Source organism: Rhinatrema bivittatum, chromosome 12, assembly GCF_901001135.1.
Source record: "Rhinatrema bivittatum chromosome 12, aRhiBiv1.1, whole genome shotgun sequence".
Lineage (NCBI taxonomy): Eukaryota > Metazoa > Chordata > Amphibia > Gymnophiona > Rhinatrematidae > Rhinatrema > Rhinatrema bivittatum.
The window spans coordinates 46,167,558-46,183,018 of record NC_042626.1 but is presented as its reverse complement, the minus strand read 5'-3'; the positions used below and the strand labels follow the sequence as shown (position 1 = coordinate 46,183,018).

General features: G+C 41.7%; 1 protein-coding gene across 3 annotated transcripts in view; it reads left to right on the top strand.

Moving 5' to 3' along the window:
- CD79B (CD79b molecule) overlaps positions 1 to 12,159 on the top strand; it is a 35,708-nt gene extending 23,549 nt beyond the window's left edge. Inside the window, exons 3-7 of one of the 3 annotated variants that reach the window (XR_003852245.1) lie at positions 868 to 1,182; positions 5,982 to 6,100; positions 9,327 to 9,368; positions 10,027 to 10,201; positions 11,800 to 12,159. Coding sequence is in view for 2 of the 3 variants with exons in the window: in XM_029573917.1 (XP_029429777.1) it covers positions 868 to 1,182; positions 5,982 to 6,100; positions 9,327 to 9,368; positions 10,027 to 10,125 (575 nt within the window). In the remaining variant the exon portion in view is untranslated. Of the gene's footprint in view, positions 1 to 867; positions 1,183 to 5,981; positions 6,101 to 9,326; positions 9,369 to 10,026 lie in introns of all 3 variants that reach the window. The other 2 variants (XM_029573917.1, XM_029573916.1) reach the window with 2 other exon arrangements.
- The last annotated feature ends 3,302 nt before the right edge of the window (positions 12,160 to 15,461 follow it).

The window sequence follows — 15,461 nt, the reverse complement described above, 5'->3', positions numbered from 1 at the left end:
TCCCAAACAGCTTCAATCAGGTAGCCATTCTGCCCAGCTTCTCTCTTTATTCCTTCCCATGAAGATTTCCTTAGGACGCAGATATGAGATATTGCTTAGAAAAATTAAGGTACAACCATAAAGGCGAAAAGTGTTAAATACAACACTATTGGGGACCCGTATTTTGTATATTTAGGCACTCTTTAATGATTTCTGAGTCTCAACTATTTGCCTTTTTTCACGCTCCTTTCCTATAGGTCCCCATAGTGACCGTTTAAATATGTGCTTCTTCTTGAAGTGTACCTCACTGCATTATTGTTATTTGATTCTATGCATATTCTCATGTTGTATGCCTGAAAATTACTAAATAAAGAGTTGTAAAGCAAACAAAGATTTCCTCATGAGACAATTACATCTATTCTCAAGTATTTTCCTTGTTTTTTTGTACAAGCCTTCTCATACACCACCTAGAGAAAGGGACAACTCATTCCAGAACAGTTTTAGTGCTGTGAGAGTTCCTGTCCCTTTTTTCACCTCTACTTTAGCAGCACATCCAGCCCCAGTCAACCAGAGTTTAAGTGAAAAAGTGCATGATCACAGCTCGGCAAAGAGGAATGTTAGCTTTGGGGCTAAGAGTTGTCTTATGGTTTAAAAGATGTCATCTTACACAACAAGGTGGAGCAGAGCAAACTATTTCATGGATCTCTCTCAAAAATAAAGATGATGTATTTATACTATAAGCATCACTCTCGCAGAATTTATTATTAACCTATATAATAATTCACAAGAAAACTTCTGTGCTATACACCAGAAGAAACCTGATGCTATCCAGTCACCTCATCTGCTTCTCTGTCTTCTTCATGTTTCCCCTGTATATTGTGGATGAAGGGTGCCAGCAGCACCCGCGATTCATCGCCACCAGGAAAGGGAGCACTGTGCACTTCCACTGCAGCTGTGGGAGATTCTGCCCCTTGATGGCGATCCAGAAAGTCAGCTGGTACCAGGGGACCGAGAACAGCACTGTCCTGCAGAACCTTACCCATGGCAATCCCAGCTTCCATGGGAAAGTGTTTGCATCAAACACCTCGGCAACCATCACCATTAACAAAGTGCAGCAGAAAGATAATGGGATTTACTTCTGCAGATTCAGCACACGTGAAGGACACCACCAGTCTACTTGTGGCACAGAGCTGAAAGTGCTGGGTAAGCTCCCCATACTTGTCTCTTTACAAGGAGTGTGATTTCTTTCTCTTGACTCTAGTTTATTATGTATTCTTTTAAAATTCAGTGGCATGAGAGCTACATTGCAGGTCTTTAAGACCCATAGAATGTAAATACTATTTTAGAGTCTCAAGGCAACATTGGAAGACTTTAACAGGCAAACTCGGCTACTAAAGGGGTCATAGACAGTAACAGGAGAAAGCGGAGTTTGAGATGCAGCTTATGATGGCAATTTCCAAACAATCTGTGTAGTTGCACATGAAATTTTTAAACACACCATGCAGCCAATTAAAAAGTACACATAGTGCATTTATGTTCTGCAGATTTTCAAGGAGAAAAACTCTCCAGGTTGCTTCTCTTTGAAAACTAGCAAATGCAAAGTGTGCATGCTAAAATTTCTGCATCATCGTACCTATTTATAGAAGTGACGGAGGCCAGGGAAGGCAAAATAGCACATGTATATTTGGAAAACGAATGGTTCTCATCCCTTCTCCAACCTACTCATGCCCACCTGGACTCCTTTTTTGCCTACTGCTTAACATACATGCACTATGGAACTCACATGTGCTTTTAGCAACATTTGAGGAGGCCAATTTCCCATTAGGCCATTTTACCTAAGTAAATACTTTTGAAAATTGGCCTCTAAAGAGTTAGAAGTGATATCAGACAAAAGCATCAATGAGACTTGTGTAGGGGTGTTACTGACCAGATAGCAAGGACGGGTGTTGATATTAATAAGTAAGGTGGGAAAATGTTAGGTTATTAATATGGGGAAATTAGGGATAAAAGGAGAAATGCAATCTTAACTTCTTATCCTTGAGTCCTGCTAGACCAGTCCAGACATGTAGGGTATGTGCTATCCTGCCAAGATTTCCACTGATGCCATAGGGGCTGGTGCAGCCAGGAAACATCTCAGTAACCCTGTATCAAAGCTAAACCCTGTAGTAACTCATAAGGCTTCCAAAATATTCATCAGAGACTATTCAACTGCCCTGCTTCCCTTCTGAAGGCCAGCTTCTGGGGTAGTAGAAGCCCCATTCCTAAAATGAACACTGAAATATGGAACAAATGGTTCCTTCAGATCATCCCCACAGTAATTTTCGTAGTGTGCCAACGCCTTCCAGGGTGGGTCCTAGACTAGTCTGCTAGGACTTAAGGAAAGGAAATTAACAGGAAAGATTAAATTTCTCCTTCCTTATCATTCTGTTAGACCAGTCCAGACATGCAGGATGTACCCAAACCTCTTTCAGGATGGGTGGCAGGAAGCAAAGACCACATTCGGAATGGCCACTAAAAAGGAGGCATTCTCTCAGCCTGCACATCCATATCATAGTGTCTTGAGAAGGAATGCAAGAAAGATCAAGTAGCCACCCTGCAATTGTCTACCAGAAGAAAAGACTTACACTCTACCCAAGAGGATGTCTGCGTCCTAGTAGAATGTGCCCTTAGGCCTTGCGGAGCCTGCAAGGCCTTGCTAATGTATGTTGAGCAGATCCCCTTTTTGATCCATCTGGATAAAGAGGCTTTTGAGGCCATCTCACCCCTTTTGTGGACTTCTGAATTAAACAAATAAGCTGATGCGAAATGCTGAGCATTAAAACTGTGTGCTGAAATTCAGTGCAGTTTCCTGACGCACAAGTTAATTTTTTTTTTAACTCCCAATGCAGTAAGCTAATGTTATGCTAATGTATCGGGAGTTAAAATGTGCGTTCGCCTGTACCAGCTCCAGGATCATTAGGCCTGTGAATCTGCTATCACCTCCATCACAGACCAAACAAAAAAAAGAGTTGGCTGTGCTGCACTGCCACAAGTTCCCACAGCCTGTGCAATGCCTGCCCAGCTCAGACTGGAAGAAGGGCATACACAATGCTGTAAACTGGACTGGGACCTTCACCACCACTTCTCCAGGGATTTCAGCAGAGAGGCAATGCCAAGTGACACTGCAGCTGTGGAGCCTTTTTTTTCCACTGCCTCTCTGGCAAACTGAACAAAAACCCGGCTGACAAAAGTGATACCTGTGGAAGCTGCTGCAACCTCCAGCCTACCACCTGGAGGGGGAAAGCAGTGCTTCTGAAGCACATTCTGATTGCAGGACTGGGGGAACCCTGCCTTTAAGAGCAGGGTTCCCGAGGACCGCACTGTTTGTTCAGCCCAGCCCCGGAACAACGCTTTCCGCCGGAACCTTTCGAGGAGGACGCCACGAGCTATTAAATCTGCTCGGGAGCCGCACTGGTGAGGACCGGACTGTTTGTTCAGCCCAGCCCTGGAACAACGCTTCCCACTGGAACCTTTCGAGGAGGACGCCACGAGCTATAAAATCTGCTCGGGAGCCGCACTGGTGAGGACCGGACTGTTTGTTCAGCCCAGCCCCGGAACAACGCTTCCCGCCGGAACCTTTCGAGGAGGACGCCACGAGCTATAAAATCTGCTCGGGAGCGGTGCGGCTTTGTCCGGCTTAGTCCAGACTAGACGGACTGAGGAAGAACTCTCTCTGGCCCACTTCACTGAGAATCGTGAGTAAACATTCAGCACAAATTGAAACTTTCTTTCTCTGACTGTTCCTGGTTTTCCTATAAACAATATCTTTAAAATGCCTCCAAAAAGGAAAGGGAGAGTGAGGGTCTTCCCTTCTGAGACCCTGCCCCCCTTAATGCAGCTAGAGATAGAGCGTTTCATGACGCAGCTGTCAAATCAGGGTGCCAGTGAATCTGTTGGGATGCCCCTGGAAGGAGAACAGGTAGCTCCCCAAGAAGAGGCTTCCCTAAGTCCTGACTCACGCCCGCCTCCTGTGCAACGAGGAACAGATGGAGCAACAGCTGTACCACATAGCGATAAAGTGGGGAGTGGCGCAGCGAGTGAAGGGGTAGCTACCATCTTAGAAGCTGGAAATGGTGGAACAAATGAGAGGGGAATACAAGAGGAAATTCCCCCAGAGGAAGGGGGAAGAGTGTCCTCCTCAATTATACATCAAGGCTCTCCCCTCTCCTTTCTCCACATGTTCTTCCAGGAGAACATCAGCCCTCGTTAATAAGATCGGAGACGGCCACATTACGTGATATATGGGACTTAGTGAACAGTTTGAATGTGACTGTGAACAGACTAGAAGAGAAAATTGATTCGGTCTCTCAAAATTTTCAAGGTCAATTTCAATCCCTACAGCAACAGCAAATACAAGTTACAACTAGAGTGCAGGAAACTGAAAAAAAGATAACATCTATTCAGACATTGAATACTGTCATGATTAAAAATCAATTATCATTTTCCAAAAGATTAGAAATATTAGAAAATAATGCGCGACATCTGAATGTTAGATTCCTCAATTTTCCCAAAATTGCAGGAGAAATACCATTTGTTACGTTAAAAAATTTTTTGTCTGAGGTATTAGGTTTTTCTGAAAATAATTTGTTATCGATAAATACCTGTTTCTTTGTTAAAAAGAGGTCTCCTCAAATGGTTGTTTCGATACCTGCAAATCTTACTAGTTTTCTAGAAAACTTAACTATGGAAGTTTTAGATAGAGATACATTGATAGTTTCCTTTATTGCAACATCAGATATCAGCAAATTAATGAAATCTTATTTTCAGAAATACCCTATATCATATTATGGTCAAAACGTGAAACTTTTTCCAGATTTAGCTCCTGCTACTCGTAATAGAAGGCGAGAATTTCTTGCTGTAAGGCAGAGAGTTACCTCGTTGGGTTATTCCTTTTATTTGAGGTATCCTTGTCAGTGTATCTTAAAGAGAGGAAGTGAGTCTTTTAGGTTTTCCTTAATAGATCAATTGTGCCAGTTCATAGAAGCACGAAAACTTGTGACTTCGTCACCAATATCTCAGAATGACCAAGGGTAAAGGACAATGAGAGATAACAGCAAGTCTATGTGCCTGTTACTTATGAAAAATCTCTTTCTTTCTCATTAATCTCCTAATTTTTCTCATGTAATCTCAGTGTGTTAATATTATTTTTCTTCTTTAATTGCTTAAAAATACAAATTGTTTATTGCTTACAAGATGCATTTCAAGTTATTAACTTGAATTGCATATTAATAATTTCAAATGCAATATAATGTATGCATTCATATTTCTTTGTTTTGTAAAAGAAAGTTATAAATAAATAAATTAAAAAAAAAGAGCAGGGTTCCCACTTGGGCAAGTAGGACTGATCAACTTACAACATCTGTTGGAAGCCCCGCCAACCTCACCAGAGAGAAAAAATACATATGGCCTTCAACCAGGAGTCCACAGAAACCTTGGCCTGCTGTACCAGTTAAGATTAAGTGCCATCTGCTGGAAATAATGAGAGGCTTCCTGGCTGCCCCAGCCCTTTTGTAGGAAGTGACATTAGTGAAAGTCTTGCTCTCTGTCTCCATCTGCTGGCAGGATAGTACATAAAGAAATGGGAAAAAGAAATGGCAGGATAAGTAAATGGGTGTTAATGAGGGATAAGAGGATATGAAGAGATGTTAATGAAAATAACTGTCAGTATGGTTTAATGAATAGGACAGTGACCCTCTGAATTAGTGTTAATGATGGGGCAGTTGGGGTGAAAGCAGATGTTAACGGGGACACTAAAGTATTGACAATAGATTTAAATGAGGACATCAATGATATTGTCAGTAGATGTTAACAAAGAGGACACTGGAAAAGGAAGTAGTTGGCATGTGGTTAGACTCTTACAAGGAAGCTCTTGGCTTGACTTTAAGTATTCATTTTTGTAAATGTTTATAACAATGCATTGCAGATGCCAAAACCTGCAATTTTAACAATCTTTGTTCTCACAGGCATTAGGAGTCTAAAAAGCCTGAAGACAAAGAATACTCTGAAAGATGCAATCATCATGATCCAGACTGTTTTGATTGTGCTCTTTGTAAGCATCCCAGTTCTGATGATCATAGACAAGGTGAGTACAGCAATATCTGTATCAAGAAAATGTACTTCAATAAGGCCCTTCTCTTTTTCTTCTGGCTTTCATCAAGAAGCCATCAATTATGGCCTGTTTTCTTAGTCCTTGCCTTCCAATTCATCATACATGACCTCATGAAAAATAATTGATAGTGACTCTCACATGCCCTATTATTTTGGGTCTAGGGTCAGAGTGGTATCATGAATTTGTAAAACAGAATGACAGTGTTGGGGATGGGGGAGTTCAATGAAGGGTGATGCAGAAATGCTAGGGAGGAGGATAGATATAATGGTTAAAATATTAAACTACAAGTCAGGTAAAATATCTTAGGAGAGGCGTTCAAGGCTGTCCTCTACCATTCCTCTGTTTGACCCTTAAATCTCTATACATTCACCTATTTGTAATTGGTTAATATTAACAACTGCAAGTTTGCTGTAGGAGAGGATAAGGAATTGCTGATCATAAATCATATTAATTAGCATGCCAATTAAGAGCAATGATTGAATATCATACAGAGGGTATACCAAAACAATGGATTAGTACTGAACAGGAATCTTTAGAAGGAATACCTATCAAATATTACTTTTGGTAACCAAAGTGCAACCAGAATCCAAAGAGTCCTATAAATCCATTCACATATATCATACAAATACGGGATTCCATTAGCCCCAAGCTATTTTCTGAAGATGAGGGGGATTAATCTTTCCCCAATCTGTTATAATGATTTTAAACTTGGATTGGTCTCGGGAATTTTTAAACATTAGGACAAAGGTGGGCTACATTGGATGGGCCAATTATGGGATCAACAAGTGATCTGGAGTTTTGAATCTATACAGGAATTATATAATTTACAAACATCAGATTTCTTTGGCTACCTGGAAGCGAGACACTACTTGGAGCAAAAAGTGATAAGGGTGATTCTTTGTGCTAGTACAACCCCTTCTGAATCTATATGCAGTAATGCATGGACATTGAAGGGTCTAATCTATAGACTGTACAAACATTTGATACCCGCATGAATTAGCATGGGAAAAAGAATTTACGGTAATAACAATATTACTGAAGAATTGGGAGAGGAGATAAGGGAAGGGCGTCTCAAATCATTGATATTGGCTAACTTGTCAGAAAACACCTACAAAATGTATGCTAAATGGTATCTGACTCCTAGCAAGATGTACAAAATATTCCCATGAGTAGACAAGAACTGTTGGTGCAATTGTGGTGAAAAAGCACAATGCTGCATGTATGGTGAAGTTGTGCATATATTGTTGTTTATTGGATACAGAAAACAACCAAGGTTCAATTGGAATTGGATCCAAAAATATTTCTGTTAAATGCTCCGATTACTGAGATACCTAGAAAAAGGATAAATTAATTAGGGAGTTTTTATTGGCAGCAAGATGTAAACTTGCTTTGGCATGGAAGGGAGCTATACCACCAGGGATTGGAATACTAACAAGTCAATTTTAAAATAAGTGCATGTGTACCCATACATGCGCATATTGGCACGTGTGCGAGGATACACTAGAATTTCTTATCGTGCGCACACTTACGCATGTATGTTTTAAAATACACCAACTGCACATAAGCATGCTCCTAATTTTAAGAGGTTACTCGAGCACAGCTAGTGCACAAGCCTTCAATAGGACTATCTTGGCTTTTACACTCGTATGTCAGTGAATTTTAAAACATGCTTGCAAGAAGCACATTACCAGTTTTCCATTAATTTGTCCAGTTAATAAAGAGGTCTTTCAGACCCCTCTGGTTCTTCATCCTGCACGCCGCCCAGTTGCCCTACACCCTTCACCCTTCACCCTGTCCTATAAGCTCTAAAACTTGAGATCTATAGACTTGAACCTCATCAGGAGCAGTAAAGTTACTTAGATGTCTAGTGTACATGCACTGCCGGTTTCATTTCTAAAATTCGGATTTACACGTGTAAGTCTTGGCCCCGCTCCGGAATGCCCAGGTCCTGCCCTTTTATTCCTCACGCACGCACAGGTACATATGCGCATATTGGGCCGGATTTTAAAATGTACGCCCGATTTTATAACATGCGTGCGCAAGGGGGTGCACAATTGTGCAACTTGCGCGCGCCGAGCCACGCAGCCTTCCTCCATTCCCACTGAGGACACTCCGAAATCGGAGCGGCCTCGGAGGGAACTGTCCTTCCGCCCCTCCCCCCACACCTTCCCCTCCCTTCCCCTACCTAACCTGCTCCCCAGCCCTACTTAAACCCCCCCCCCCCTTTATCCTATAACTTACGCCTGCCTGGTTGCGCTCGCCGGCCAATGGCCGGCCTGCGATCCCAGGCACAGCAGCAAATGGCCACTGTGCCTGGAGGCTCCGGCCCCACCCTGCCCCTTTTTTCAAGCCCTGGGACATACACGCGTCCTGGGGCTTGCGCGCTTTGCCGAAACTATGCAAAATAGGCTTGGCCACACAGGAGCGGGTTTTCAGGGTTTCATTACTTGTGTGCAGCCCACATACACGAGTATATGAGCATTTTTGCGTGAGCAATGCTTTTAAAATCAACCTGCAAATGTATATGGCGTATCCATGACAGGCTGACTTCCTTCCTGTCTTGGAAACCGTTTGATAGTTAGTATATATTATAAGGGACAAACTGTTTGAACTATTTTACTGAGGATGGGGTGGGTAAGAAACCCAAATAAATAAATAAAGGTAAAGACAGGGGTTCAGTAGGTGAGGAAAATGGAAAAAAAAATGTTTGCTTACTACCTGTCATATCTGTGCTACTATTATTTTGAAATATGGAATGTATTGTTCCTTTTTGGTTGGTGGTTATAAACACAAAATTCTATTTAAAATGCAGCAAATCTGTTTCTTTTCTCTTCTTGCTTTGGGAAGCTTTCATGCAGGGTAGGTTTTAGAAAAGTGCTGCCAAGTCATCAAACCTCAGTATTGAGTTGTGAAGACATTGTTTTGAGATATTTTTATTTTTTGGATAGGATGGATCCAGATTAAAAAACAAAAATTTTTTCAGAGTTTAGCCACCTGCACAAGAACTTTATTCCAGAAGAACGAGGACAATGGCTGGAGATCTCGCATGAAGTTATGGGGTAGCTGGGATGATGCTGTCTTCTGATTGGTCAGCATTGCGAGTTGAACTGTTCTGATAGGCTGTTCTACATAAGGCTGAGAGGTGGGGAATAATGCATTGGGGATCTTAAACAATTTGTTTATTTTTCTCTTCCATTAGAATGCTAGGTCAGATCCTATAGAGGAAGACCACACCTACGAGGTATGACGAGCTTTGTTTGATTTTTATATTTAGGAGGCCAAAATATCCAGATCTACATATGTCCAACGGGTCTTAAAAATAAAAAAACAAACAAAAACATATATAGTTTGTAAGATAAAGAAGCAGTTTTAGAAAATATACTATGGTTAGATGTTTCTGGGATTCAGTGTTTGGAGGTAGGTGTAGGGCCTCAGTGTACATTAAAGACACAGCATCAGCTATACTAATCGATGGAGGTACAGACTTAAGGATGGCAAGGTATCTCTGGCCCCTTCCTGGGTTACAGAATTAACTCAGACCACCACCACCTCCCCCCATCCTCCCTCCTACATTTGCTATTATAAAATAATAAAATTCAGATGCTTTATAATAACATAGGCATTACTGCAGATGTGTAGTATTATATACAGGTCTGCACACAGTAACAGTTTTATGCAGAAAGACACACCTAGAAGAGCACCTGAGAACAGAAAACTTGAGAGACTGAGATTGCGCCCCAACATACTTCAGCTTACAAAGGAAGTTCATTCCTGGTTTGATAGGCACAAAACAAACCCATTGAGAAACACTAATCCAAGCAATATCCTTCACAGCACCTCACAGTACTCGCGCTGTAGTAGTGTCTGCTCTTTGAGAAATGGTGCTTTCCTTTGCACAGGGTCTAGAGATTGAACAGGCACCTATGTATGAAGACATTGTGACATTGCGGGCCGTGGAATCAAAATGGACTGCAGCTGAACACCCTTGCCTGGAATAAGCAGCAGCAGAGGCAAGGAGTTCCAAGGAACCATTTATCATCCGTCCCAGAAAACGACCTCCAGGCCGTCTATAATGTCTGTATCTGTTTATTGCTCTCTCTGTCTTGCCTAGCGGTAGGTCAGTAAAGGACACATGACTTTTCAATCATGTTGTAAAGCAGATAGTGTGTATTGTCCCATTTTCTCTGTGAGTAGAAAGCCTTTTTTATGGATTTATTTTTTTGAAGCCGGATTTTTCAAGGTATATATATAAAAAAAAAAAAAAGCTACTGGCCTCTTGGATGGTGGAGGATTTTGTTTTCCATTCTCCTACTTATCATTTCTATAGTGCTGATAGGTAGGGAACCAAGGTAGAAAGATTCCCATTTTGTTTCCTGCTTCTTAGCTATAGGTGGAAGCATTAAAAATAAATAAAATAAAGCACACCAAGGATGTACAGCTTGTAAATTTCTCTTGTTACAAAGCAGGCCCCCTCCTGCTCCACAGTGTGTCTTTTTAAATACCTCCGCTGGAGATGCCCAAATCAGTTCCACAGATAGTTCCTGAACCTTTTTGCCAACACTGCAACAACATTTCTCCTTGGTTTAATATCTGCCCTGGAGCTTGGCAACCTTGTAGAAGGATTTAAGAGGGCCTGATATAGCATGAATGGCCAGATCAATTTTTGATCTGAATACCATTAGCTAAATAAACAGAAGGTACAATAAGGAAAATCCCTCCAAAGGTAACAGGCTGTAAATGATTTTAAAAAAAGAATGAAAAAAATACACTTACAATTTTATTAATAATTATCAGCACAATGTTTTTCAAAATTTTCTTTTTATAAATGCCAAAAGCCAAAGGGACAAATAATCATAACACAAATTCTACTAATAATAACCCACCTCTCATTCACACACCAAAGCACATCTATCAATCATACTCCACTCATAATCCAAAATTACATACATACAGAGAATCCATAAATATATACAAAAAAGCCCAAAAACCCTAACAGAGGCCCCCATTTTGCTGTGAAATAGCTTCCTCGGGGGGGGGATTTGTAAGACATAAATGGAATCTTAAAATAATTAAAAAATGTTATTTACTCATAGCTTTTTTTTTTATCCACCACTGTCTCCAGCAAGGTAATTGTTAATTCAACGAGGTATAATCCCTTCCAAAGCTTGAGGATGACTGCACTGTATTTCACATTGTTCAATTTAAAAACTGGGTCGCAGGACCCCATGTTTTCCTCACTGTACAAAATGTTTGTGCAAATTAAGTACGAGAACTTTCTATAAAAAATCAGCAACTCTTGTGCTTGCAGGCGAAACCAATTTCCAACAAATATTGGAAGAACTGAATTGAATTTTCTAAACGTGCATCCCAGTAAAAGCAACCGGACTAAAGCAGACCCAATGAGTCTATTTGAACAAAGGTGGTCATCGCATAGAACGCTGTCAGCCCTCGGGATATCTGCAAAGTCTGAGCCTGTGATCAACTCCGACAGGAATGTGCTGACAGCGTTCTATGCGATGACCATCTTTGTTCAAATGTAAGTGTATTTTTTCCCTCTTTTTTTTTTTTTTTAAATCATTCATGAATACTTCCAGCCTTTCTAGTTTCTCTCTTGATATGTTAATTGCTTTCATATACCTCACAATTTTATTGCTCTGCTTTGAACACTTTAGACCTCAAGGATATCTTTCAAGAGAGACACCCAAAGCTATCTTCCGTACTTCAACTGAGGCCTCAGCAAAGCCTTATACAGAGATACTATCACCTCCTCTTCCCTATGATTATTCACCCTGGGACCTTCAATGCCTCGCCAGCTGCTGCTTGGCTCTTTTACCCTGTGGAAATTGCTCACAGGAGAAGAAATGAATGATCCTATAGCTGCGGGAATATAAGTGTGCTGTATACTTTGCCATGTAACAAGCACTGGTTATTGATACTTGTTTTGTGTATGCTCTGGCATGATGTATTGGACCTTGAAATGTACCTACTCATGTCTTCATAAGGCAAAATGCAAAAAACATTTCTTTAATCTGTTTGGTCTTAGTTTATATTTTATTTAATAAATTAAAAACTACCATACAAGTTCTACTGAATTATGAAGGTGGTTAAATGGCTTAAGTAGGTTGATTCAGAATACTAACAACTAGTAAATATGGCCGTAGGTACTCAGTGGCTAAAGAAGCTGTTGCATTCTCTGCTGTGCCTAAGTCCCTCTATTCTCCTCCACTCCCTTATAGTATAGAGCATGGCACATTTCTAGATATCTGACAATAAACAACAAAGTGTGATGATGGATAAGTGACAGAAAAACAGAAAGCAGGTAGATAATAGATCTGTTTTACTTAAGTATGGATGTGTGTGCCCTTATAAAACAACCATAAGGAAGGGGAATGGTTGTCAGTCATTATTAATGGTGAGACCTGATGACCAGACAAAGTCCATGATACACGGTTCCAGAAGAAGCTCTGGTGCACGACTCCTGGCTTCAGTACCGTTCCTACAATGACCAGACTAGGAAAAGTGGGAGGGAGGCATCTATTAAAATAGGGGAAACTCCCTGGAGAATTATGAAGGCTCATGGTGCCAAGTATCCCAAGAGAAAGGAGGATCTATGGGCCAAAAAATTTCCTACCATTAAAAATGTTCAAATGTTCCATTCAATTAATTCATCCTTATGGAAGAAAAACCTGGAGTCTAAAGAATACCAATATAAACCCTGCATCCACATAAACTCCCCCAACAGTGGGTGCAGAGAGAACTAGGACATTTCCACCATACAGAAAATATCTTCAGATTCTGGCATCATCTCATTAACAGCAGCACAAACTCCCGTCATTGCTAGATACTTTGGAAGTAATGTTCAAAGGAGTTAGGCACATAAATGAAACCTACTATTGTAGCGATTTTTAAAAGCCATTTACTTGCATAAAGAGCACTTATGCAAGTAAATCCTATTGACAGTTCCATGGCATACATTGTAGCAATTGTCAAAAATCCACTTACACGAGTAAAGTGCATTTATTCGAGTAAAACCCAGTTTTACTCAAGTAAATGCTTTTTAAAAATCAGGCCCCTTTGTGAAATACCACAAAACGTGGCAATAAAAACACTCAGAATCTATACAGGAAACCTGCCATACCATAACAGCACTAACTACTAGGACAAAATCAACAACAACCCTACCTATGACAAGGGAGCACCGCAAACATAGCAAAGGGCCCTAAAACACCAATACCTATTAGAAAGAAACAGAAAACAACCAGAAACTAAACACTAGTAAAATAGCTCACCTCTGTCACACAAGGAACATACAGGCATACATCTAATATAAAATAAGGGACTATAAATTAGAAAGAAAAGTGTGCATACAAAACTAAAATGAAAATCCTGAGAAACCAGACACTCCATGCAATGCAATGCTGGAGAATGAGATAGAGAAATGCATTTCCTCCTATACCAAGAAAAATACATATTCCAAACCACTAAACTGAAAATGTCGAGCTTCTTCCTGCTATGCAGCCCCCATGCCAGCAGAGGTCATCAGCAAACTTCCCTCACAGTCCCTCTAGCTGCCTTCTCGCTGATCCCATGAGGCAGCATCTCCAGCCCTACTTAACCTAGCTTGTCCATTCTCTCCTTGCTTCTTCATTGAGTCACCTCAGCTCCTTGACCTGGTCATCCTTGCCATGCTTTCCTGGCTTGTGGCCATCTCAGCCTCCTGCCTTGCCTTGTGGCCTACCTTCCTTGCTCAGTGGCCTTCTGGGCCTCCCTGTCCTGCCCTGCAGCCTTCGGGCCTTCTAGGTTCACCGAGCTCAGCCTTGTGCCTTGTTTGGGCCTTCTTGTTTATTGTTGCTTGTGCTAGTCCTGTCCAATTTCTGTTTCCAGTCCAGGCCTTGCCCCCACTTCAAGCCCTTCTTTGCCTGTCTTCAGTCCCAGATTGTCTCCTGCTCCAGATCTTGCCTCCAACCCGTCTGGATATAGCCCTGCCTGTATCCAGCTCCTTCCTGCCCTTAGTATCAGCCTTGCTTCCAACCCGGCCTGTCCTCAGTACCTGTCATGTCTCCGGCCCACCATGTGCTGTGTTCCAGCCAAGTCCTGCCAGTCACCAGAACCAAGGGCTCAACCTGCAGGGGAGGTGGCTGGTACAGGCAGAAGTCTCAGTCTGGCCTTGACCCAGAGTTTGGTCCTGCTCCTTTAGGGGGTAATCCCTGATCCCAGCTTACCTGACCATAACAAAATAAAATGTTTTTTTCTAACTTTGTTGTTATTTTTTTAATTGTTTGTCCTGATCTTGTTTCCTCTTGTTGATCTTCTTTTTCCAAGGTTTCCCTTCCATTTTTCTATCTCCTACTATCTTTTTCACTTCCTTCATTTTTCCCTACCTTTCTATCCACTTATAGCTGGATTTCACCTCTCCTTCTCCCCAGTTGTCCCTATCCCAAAATTTCACCTCCCCAATTCTCCTGTCCATTGCCTTCTTTCAGCCATCCGTCTTTTTCTCATTGAGTTGTTCCTCTCATCATTCTCCATTTACATGACTCATTTGATCTTCCACCTCCAACAGCTACCTCTTTTCTGGATCTTGTACCTCCATATCATCATGCTGACTCTTTTCAATCAAGCTGTGGAATTTGTTGGTGGAGTATTTGGTTAAGGCATCCAGCATATGGATTTTCAAGGGATTTAGACAAGTTCTTAAGAGGACTAGCTCATAAAAAATATTAGCCAAGTAGATTTTGGAAGGCCACCACTTATTTCAGAATCGATCTACTCTACCCAGAATGGCCATTGTCAGACAGGATGCTGGGCTCAATGGTCCTTTGGTCTGGCCCAACATGGCACATGTTCTTATTTTTTTCAAACTTCACTAATACTCACCAGCCCACCTTATATACTTCACTAATATCCACCACCCATACAATCAGTTTCTGGTCCTATATTTCCCTGCTTACCTAATCCCAAATCTCACTTCCCCTGCCTCACACTCTCTCAGGCGCGGGGGGGTGGAAAGAAAGTTCCCTCCGAGGCCGCTCCGATTTCGGAGCAGCCTTGGAGGGAACAGGCAGCGCGCGCCGGACTCGGCGCGCGCAGGTTGCACAAATGTGCACCCCCTTGCGCGCGCCGACCCCAGATTTTATAAGATACGCACGTATCTTATAAAATCCAGCGTACTTTTGTTCGCGCCTGGTGCGCGAACAAAAGTACCCGCTCGCGCAAAATTCTAAAATCTACCCCAGCATGTATCTATCCTTAGGCTATGGAAGTAGGCAACATTAGAACCCCAGAACTGGACACCATAACCCTGAAGTGACTCTTCTAGTACAGGAGTGAGAGG